Raw genomic sequence first — 9,569 nt, 5'->3', positions numbered from 1 at the left:
TATAACCTTAATTTTATTCATAATAATAATTCGGAGAATTGTAAACCTTTGCAAAATTTTAAAGTTTAGCAAATGTTAATAATTTTTTTTGAAATTCTTAATGAAAAAAAAAGATCAAATTTTATGATTTAAAAAAAAAAATTTATAAATTAAAAAAAATGCAAGTTAAAATTTTTTAATTTGCTAAAAATTAAAAAATTTTTAATTTATTAATTTTTTTAATTTATTTTTGTCTACTATTTATTATATTATTCAAAAGTTTTATTAATGTCGGTAAGATTTACAATCATTTCAATTATAAATTATCTCAGTGAAAAAAATTTCATTTTGCAATCAGTTTTTTTTTTTTACTGCACGTTTAACAGCTAGAGTCATGTACAGCCAGTTATATCAGAGTGTTATATTGTTATATTTGTTTTATTAGTTTTGTTTCCGTTAGATATTGTTTTAATCTATCCAGCGTATGTTCATCGTTGGCCATAAGGTCTTCTAAGCTGTTTGGAAGGTTATATTTGCGCCTGGTTTCTTGAAGTTGATTATCCATGCATGTGATGATGGGATGTTCTATTGTGATGGTTGTGTTACACTTTGCACATTGTGGTCTTTCAGTTTTTTTTAAGATAAAAGAGTGTGTGATTTTTGTGTGCCCGATGCGAAGCCTGGCGAGGGCTACCTCAAACTCCCGAACCGGATGGAAGCATGACTTCCACACAGATCATTCCCGCTTTATGGTCTTAAGTTTGCTTGAAGGTGTGTTTTGCCAAGCAATATTTCGGGCAATTAATAGTTTTTCTTTTGCTTGTATGATTATGTCGTGCGTGGTTATGCCGGGAATTGGTATTCCTGTGGTGTGTGCATGCTTAGCGGCTTCATCCGCTTTTTCATTTCCTGTAATACCAGTTTGTCCTGGTATCCAGAGAAATTTTGTCGTGGTGTTTGTTTCTTGTATTTTGTAAAATAGATGTTGTATTTGTTGTATCAGTGCGTTCTTTGTTTTTTTATTTTCATTGCTTCTAAGACGCTTAATGAGTCTGTTACAATCAGATACTTCTGGGGTGTGTTAACTGTTTGGATATGTTTTAGTGCGTATTTTATAGCAGCTGCTTCAGAGGTAAAGTTAGTAGCGTTGCTATTCAATACATATTGTTGTGTATGGTTATGTGAAACTACGGCACACGCAGCTCCTGTAGCATTCCGCGATCCATCTGTATAGATTTGTGTGTAGTCGGAATAGGCTGTATTTATTTCTTCCCGAAACTTTTGTTGGAGCTTTTGTGGACTTGTTGAACATTTAGGCATGTCATTTAATGTCAAGTCTATGTTTATTTGATATTGTCTCCATGAGGGGTGGTGCTGTGCTGTTTCAAGTTTTAACAGTTCCACGTCTTCAATTTGCAAATCGTTCAGTATTTCACTGATTTTTAGGGAAAATGAATTGGGTATGATTTTTTCTTCTGATATTTGTGGGAGAATGTGGTAGATTTGATGGTGTTTTGGAGTTCTTGTATAGGTTTTTGTTGGGTGGAAAAGTTATATTTAAGTATTTGCAGTTTCCTTGCTTCTTGTAACGTAGGAAGTCCAGCTTCACAATATAAACTATTGATCGGTGATGTTCTGTAAGCGCCTGTTTTTATCCGTAATGCTGTGTTGTTTATCGGGTGAAGTAGTTTTAGGACTGTGGCTTTTGCTGAGAAGTATATGTTTGAGCCGTAGTTAATTTTTGGTTTGATGAAGGCATTAAAGATTGTTGTAAGGGTCTTTCGATCTGATCCGGTGTTTTTTTAGATATTATTTTTAGTATATTTAACCTTGGTATCATTTCTCCTTTTAGTATGTTTATATGTTTTTTCCAAGTAAGTTTTTCATCGTAGGTCAGTCCTAAAAATTTGTGCTCTTTGACTGTTTCGATTATGTCGTTTTCTATTCTCAACGTAATGTTAGTCTTCTTTGTTTTGTGGAAGCAGATATGTTTTGTTTTTGTGTGTGAGAACTGTAATCCACTTTTTTTTGCCCATTTCTGCAGTTTGTTTATTGCTATTTGTATATGTTTTGGGGTGTAAGATTGGTTTTGTGAAGCTAGGTAGATTAGTATGTCGTCTGCGTAGAGTATTTTTTGCATGGGGTAGGGTAAGACGCTTGTTACGTTGTTTATCGATATAATGAATAATACGGTTGAGAGTACTGAGCCCTGCGGAATGCCATTTTGTTGTTCGTATTTTCTTGAGGTAAAATTGTTTATTTTTACTTGAAATGTTCTATCTGATAGAAAGTTTTTTATGTACTGTGGTAGGTTGCCCTTTAGTCCCCAGTTTTTTAGTTGTGTAAGGATTTTGTAGCGCCATATTGTGTGGAATGCTTTATTTAAGATTTAAGAGCGTTTTTTATATCTGTATCGAAGATTGTATGGCAGTCGAGGGTTGATCTGTTTGGTCGGAACCCGTACTGTTTGGTGTTTAGCAATTTGTTTTCTTCTAAAAACCAGATTAGTCTGTTATAAACCATTTTTTCGATTATTTTTGCTGTGTGGTTGATTAGAGATATTGGTCTGTAACTTGCAGGCTGTAGTTTGTTTTTTTTTGGGGTTTTAGAATGCGTATTAGGTTGGAATTTTTCCATGATTTCGGTATTTCACAAACTTTCTAGATAATGTTTATAGTTTTGAATAATAGACTTAATGCTGATTGGTGCATTTTTTCGATGCAAATTATTGAGATTCCATCTGGGCCCACTGCATTATTTTTTATGTATTGGAGTGCTATGTTAAATTCATGTAATTTAAAAGGGCTATTGTAGTTTCTCGTTTCAGCGGTTTCAAAATTGATTGGATTGGATAGCTCTGTGTTTGTTTTGTATTTTTCAAACTCTTCACCGTATTGTTGGTTACTCGAAATATAAGCAAAGGGTTGGGCTAGTTTTTCGGTTATTGTTGCAGTGTCTGTAGTCAGCCCATCTTTAGTGTTTAAGGAGTTTAATTTGTCAGTGTTCTTGGTACCTACTTTAATTTTTTGTATTTTTTCCCATATTTCTTTTGTGGTGTAGTTAGTATTGATTGAAGCAACAAAGTTGTTTCAGCTTTCCCTTTTTTTGTGTAAGAATCTCCGAGCCTTTGCTCGAGCTATCTTGTATTTTTCTCGGAAATTTTCCAGTCCTGTAAGTCTGTATTTTTTTATGAATTTTGTTCTTTCCTTGAACAGCTTTTTAATGTTTTCTGTGAACCATGGGACTTGTTCCATTTTGTGTGTTATGTTTTTTTGTTGTATACATTCATCCATAGCTTTTATTATTGTGTCCGTTAAGTATTTTATGTTGGCTTCACCATTAGAATCGTCAGTGTATCGTAGACATATTTTTTGGTGTAGAAATTTTTGTTTGTTTTTTCATAAGGGAAATGTATAATGATTGGATAATGGTCACTAGAACAGAGATCGTCATGCGTATTCCAATCAAGCTTAAGGCTTAGATCGTTGTTGGCCATAGTCACATCTATGCATGAAAAACCGTGTGCCGTTGAAAAATGTGTGGGACTACCGTTATTTAGAATGTTAATTTGTGGGTTGTTTTGAATTAGGTCTTCTATTTGCATTCCTCGGTTATTTGTGTGTTCACTTCCTATAAGTGAACACACAACTGAAGTGTGTGCGTTGAAGTCTCCCAGAAGGATAAACGGTTTTGGAAGCTGCTGCGTTATTTTTTTTATATCATTTGTTAAAAAGGGTGTTTGTGGTGGGATATAGATGTTGCAGATTGTGATAACGGTTTTTTTGTGAGATGTATTTCTGTGGTTACGCTTTGAAATGTGGTTTGCATATGGACTTGTTTTGAGTAAATCGTATTATGTATAAATGTAGCTACTCCACCGCAAGCTTGCAGTCCCTCAACATTGTCGTATCTGTATTGTGTGTAGTTTGTTAGAGTGGGATTGTTTTTTGGAGATAGGTGTGTCTCTTGAAGGCAGATGATTTTTGGTTGATAGCTGTTAAGTAACAGTCTAAGTTCTGGGAGCTTACTGTAGTAACCATTTAAATTTCACTGTATTATGTTGTTTTGCATTGTCAGATTTTAGTTTGCGTTTTTATATTAGTTTGTATCTTCACTCGATTCGTACCCTGGTATGGATGTAATTTTGTTTTTAAGTTTTGTTAGTGTGGTCTTAATATTCCTGTTTTGCGATGGTATGTTATATAAGATTTGGATCATTTCGACGATGTTCCGAGCGTACGTTGTATTTTTTGATGATATTTTCTATTTTTTCTTTTCGTTGTGTGTCTATGATAAAGTTTTCAAAAACGGAGTATTCCATTGGAAATTTTTCGGGGTTTTCTTCCATGGTTGGTTTTAGCGTTTGTATGATGTTTTGAATATTTGTGATGCTTGTTCTTGTTTTTTTTTGTATCGTCTCCTTGTGTTGCCTGGTGAGTTGGTGGTGTAGGTTGTTGTGTAGGTAATTCTATTGTAAGTGTTTGGTTTTGTTCTTGTTGTGCGGTTTGTGCAGTATTAGAATTACAATTGTCTGATGTTTGTGAGTATATTTGTTCTACGATTATTTTTATTTTGGTGGGTTTGGTATCTGAGTATTATTTTGGTCGTTGTCTGTTTCTTGGTTGCCATTATTTTCGGTATGTGTTCGTTTTCTTGTGTTTGTTTCGGTATCATCCATTTTTTCCACGTTTGGTTCGTTTGTTTTTATTTTGTTTTGGTTTGTGTCTTCGGTGTGTGTGATGTTTTTGCATCTGTCTTTCGAGTGACCGTGCTTATTACATATTTCGCTTTTATCTATGTTAAGAAAAATTCTGTGGCTTTCGTTTTCGTAATCAATAAGAATTGAGTCGGGAATAGGTATTTGGTCGTTTGGAAGGTAATATGCTTGTCTTCTCCCGCTGTTGATATGTAATAACACAGGGTTTGCGAGTTTTACTCTTGTGAAGCAAAAATAAAAACAAAAAGAAAGTAACCCTTGAGGGTTACTAGAAAAGAGGGATTTACCCTTTATGGGGTTATTAGATTACGAGTACGAGTAAAGAAATGTGCTAGGCCCACCCATACAGTTTTCGGGGATAATTGTACTTTTAGAGCCACCCTGATATTTAAAAGTGACAGGTCCAGAGGATAAGATCAGAACTGGACGGGATGTTTAGTGCTAAAAGCAAAGGCTTCATACTTTACTTTCCAAAAAGTTACCGCGTGGATCTAAATCACACATCTACAAAACAAAAGGTACAAGAGAGGAAAAGTTAAATATAATATCCAGGATAATTGTAAACTTGAAAGGTATTTTATGTAACCATAATCAATTACAAAACTTATAAAGTATACAAATTTAACGCATTAAGTGTTATTACAAAACTTATAAAGTATAAAAATTTAACACATAGCGTGTTTACTACAAAACTTATAAAGCCTACAAATTTAACACATTGCGTGTTTACTACAAAAACTTATAAAGTCTACAAATTTAACACTTTCAGTGTTTATTGAATAACAAAATACAATTTTAAGTCATTTAAATGTAGAAACATTAAATGAATCTAGATTAAATGTTTAAACGGATGCATAATATAGTGAAATTAAAACATTTCAAACTATATCCCCAAAAACCCAATAATTAGAATAAATCAAAACGTACCAGATCTTTTAATAAAAATACCTCAGCTCGCTCACATATTGTTTTAAACAATCGAAGAGGAACCATAATCAATACTCAAACAAATAGGTTAGTAAATTATTCCGCGCTCCGATCTATCTCCGCATAAGAAAATAGATCCATTAATTTATGTAATATGTTGTGTTCGTAATTTATGTACACTAACTGACATAAATTACGGAACACTTGTTATAGGTGAGGTTAGTTTGATTTAGTGTTTTGCAAAATGGTCCAGTAAGATATTGTTTGGTACATTGGCTGGAACGGTTATCATTAGACGCTTGGTTGCAGTAACTAATTTTCTGAGTGATGTGTGGTGTTTTATTTCAACTTGTGTATATTTTTCAGCTATTTCGTTTGCTAGCTCCTTGGTTTTAAGGTAAAAACAAATTCTACTGAAGCTCATAGGATATGCATCTGTTATATTGTTTAAGTTTAATATTTTGTGTAATTCTAGTGTATGGTCGTTGAATTCTATATTTCCAATTTTTTGGATTACAATTGCATGGTCTTTCGTTGGGTATGATTCCGTTTTTAGGATATTTGAGTATGTGTTTTGATTTTTTTTAGGTGATTGATTAGTATTTGAAGTTGTTGGTTGCATGTTGAATGTTTTGGTATTTGTGTTTTGTACTGTATATTACACAATATGTCTGTTATACATAAACTGACCATTTTTTTTAAGCTCAAAACGGGACGTCCATATATTATCTGTATGGATGGACCATAGGCACTATAATATATATGATATTATATATCTATTAGGTAATATGACCAAATGGGAAAATGAACAAAGGCGTCTAACCCATATAATATAAATAATAATATTAAATAATATTAACAATGAAAATAAACACAACTTTTTTAATGTTCTTTATTTTGTGTGCACATTCATTAAAATTATTTTTATTATAAGAAAAAGAAAGAAGTTATTACCAGCTTCAATAAAGCAACTATTAACTAATTATATGCAACATATTTTTTAGTTATATTTATATTTTTCGGAGGAACAAATTTGCTTTAATAAAGAAGGTGTTGATTTTAAATAAGCATAAAATTCTTGACACGTTTTGTTTATATTGACCTTAGTTATCAACATCGCCTTCAAAACTAAAACCTGTAAGCTGTTTTTTTCAGACGTCCACAATTTATTCATTAAAGAAAAGATTCTTTCTACTGAAGCATTTGTACCGGGTAAACATAAAATGTATTCAAATAAAAGACTAAAATTTTCATGCTTAAGATTGTTGGCGCGAAAGTGTTTAAATACTTCAACCCAACGAGTTTCAGTGTGAACTTTTAAATGATTCCATTCGGAAATTTTCTGTGAAGTTACGTAGTTTAATATTAATGTAAATTCGTCAAATACTTCTGTATCTTTATTGCTGTCAATGTATCCCTTTTCAATTAATATATCCAATGTTTTTTGTACATCTACCCATGCAGGTACTGTTCTTAAATCAGCCCAAAAAAAAATCTCCATTTCTTTAGTAAGGATGCAAGTCCATTCTTCCAGATATTCACTGCTCGTTTTGTAAAATTCTGTAGCTGTTCTTTTCACAAAATCTTCATCAATATTAGAGCCATTATCTTTTAGTTTTACTATTAATGTACGAACAGTAAATGGAAGAAACTGATTGGTTTGTTTCTGTATCAAATTTTCTTTGAGTTGATTTATTTCTTTTGCAACATCAATTGCCGATAAAGTTTGACCTTCAATCTTCAAAACAGCTTGATGAAAACTTGCTGACTGAGCGTGTAAAAAATAAAGCCATAATTCAGATGTAGGATCTTCAAAAAAGTCTTTTAATAATTTGGGACATTTGTCAATGCTCAAAAAATATTCCTTTAACGGCTGATACATTTTCAAAATTCTCTCCAAAGCAGGCATCAGCGCAAGCCAACGAGTTTTACTGTAACCAAGCATTTGATGATGTTCTATTTCAGCTTCAGCACAAAATTCCTTTAGAGCTTCAATTCGAACTGTATAAATATAAAAAAATGAATATAATTTCACAATAATGCTTTCGTAATCTAAAGGTAGACCGTCTGCAGCAGATTTTATAGCATTGTGAATTATATGGGCTCCACATCCAATACCGATCAACGGTTTTTTTAAAGATGACCGCAATTTTGCCAACACATTGTTAGTTCCTCGTCTAGCTACACCCCCAAAATTTACATTCGCATTATCGCCACAAAATGCGACGACTTTTTCTGTCAAATTATTATCTGTCAATACTTTCTGTAAATAATTGACAATGATATCTGACGTTTCACCTGGTTGGTCTTGGAGGTCTAAAATTTTCACTTGTACACCTTCGTAAGGTTGAAAAAAACGCACTACGAAAGGAAATATTTTCTTGTTACCGTGGTTTGAAGCGCCGTTTAAAATGGTAATGCAGTTGGACCTATTGAGATCGTCCTTTAATTCCTCGATCGCTGTACGCGCCAATACATTTACGACAATGGCTTCTGTCTTTGTACGCGCGCATGTAAATTTCTGATTAAAACAGGATTGAATTAATTTCGACGCACAATCATTAGAGCGGAAACTGTGATTTTCTTGTACAGTGTGATATGCCCAGACACCTTCAGCCGCGGCAACATCCAAATCTTTTGAAGATGGCTCGTTTGAATTCTTAAAAAAATTCAACATTGAAGAACTAGACGCCACGACACGATCTGCATTTTTATGTTTTTCGGACTTCAAATGCTGTTCAATGTCACCAGCACCACTATGGGAAACACTAAACTCAGTGCGACACTTTTCGCATCTGACATCCGAAGGAGTATTACTTTGCTTAATAAACGGGTACTTTGCTTGTAGGTTTACATTAAATGAACACTTGCGTTTCGGCATATTACCTACTGTATAATAATAATCTCACAAAACAACGGAAATCTTCAAATAAGTCACCAGTGTAACACTATAATACTTCAAGAAAATTACTCAAAACAAAACAATAATGAGAATACTACATGTGCGTGGCTGAGTGAAGAAATTCCCCCACCTACACCCGTTACTAGGCAACAGATAGCGCGCGCGGGCGGGAATTGCGGATTGGTCGACGACGCGATCTCGCACCGCTCGGCGGCTCGGCAATCGTGTCTGACGTATTCCAATCTATATACTAATAATAAAGCTGAAGAGTTTGTTGTGTTTGTTTGTTTAAACGCGCTAATCTCAGAAACTACTGAACCGATTTGAATAATTCTTTCACTGTTAGATAGTCTATTTATCGAGGAAGGCTATAGGCTACATTTTATGCCGGATTTCCTACGGGAAACGTCAACAATGCAGGTGATAGTTGAATGAGTCGGCCATCTGCGAGATGATTTGGCGCGGGCATCACTATCTACACTATACAACATATAACATACACAAGCATCAATCCGTGCAAAACTGACAATGAATAGACAGACACACAGCACACCATACCATACATTTGATATTACATATAGAGTATATGATATTACAGATAGAGCGAAAGAATAGGTTAGAAAAGAATAGAAAGAATATAGGTTGTCTATGATTTTTCTTGATCTATATGAATATATTATTTTGTATCATTGTTTTACGTTCATCAAAGGCTAAATTAGTTCAGCTAAAAAGTAACACGACATTCATTGACTGTTAGGCGGTACGAAGTTCGCCTGGTCAGCTAGTATTTAAAATTTTCGCGCGGTGTCAGAAAACGGAACTATTTTGCGTCCCGGATCATTGTACGGGGACAACGGGACATATGGTCAAATAAAGGGACAGTCCCGTTTAAAACGGGACGTATGGTCAGTTTAGTTATACACTATGTATAACAAACTAATAAAATTTGTTTACTACTCACTCAAGGTGAGTAGTACACTTTGGTTGTTGTTGACTGTTTGTGTGTATTTCACTGATTGTCACGTTAGTATTAGTAAAAATTAG

At 33.7% G+C, this 9,569-nt stretch overlaps 1 protein-coding gene across 1 annotated transcript; it reads right to left on the bottom strand.

Annotated features, from left to right (window-relative positions):
• Positions 1-5,152: 5,152 nt before the first annotated feature.
• LOC123302864 lies at positions 5,153-8,711 on the bottom strand. Its single transcript, XM_044885957.1, has 3 exons — positions 8,322-8,711; positions 6,912-8,270; positions 5,153-5,200 (listed from the first exon to the last, which is right to left on the bottom strand). Exons 1-3 carry the CDS (start codon positions 8,502-8,504, stop codon positions 5,153-5,155), a joined length of 1,590 nt encoding a protein of 529 aa, XP_044741892.1. The 5' UTR covers positions 8,505-8,711.
• Positions 8,712-9,569: the final 858 nt, after the last annotated feature.

The sequence above is a fragment of the Chrysoperla carnea genome, chromosome X (assembly GCF_905475395.1).
Source record: "Chrysoperla carnea chromosome X, inChrCarn1.1, whole genome shotgun sequence".
In the NCBI taxonomy this organism is placed as follows: Eukaryota; Metazoa; Arthropoda; class Insecta; order Neuroptera; family Chrysopidae; genus Chrysoperla; species Chrysoperla carnea.
The sequence above is the reverse complement of the archived record's forward strand: the minus strand, read 5'-3'. Positions and strand labels throughout refer to the sequence as shown.

Coding starts and splice junctions, on each gene's coding strand:
- LOC123302864 (XM_044885957.1), bottom strand. CDS start 8,504: ATGCCGAAACGCAAGTGTTCATTTAATGTAAACCTACAAGCAAAGTAC. Junction 8,271..8,321: donor AACATAAAAATGCAGATCGT/GTCGTGGCGTCT, acceptor AATTCAAACGAG/CCATCTTCAAAAGATTTGGA. Junction 5,201..6,911: donor CTGAAACTCGTTGGGTTGAA/GTATTTAAACAC, acceptor TTTGTTTTGTAG/ATGTGTGATTTAGATCCACG.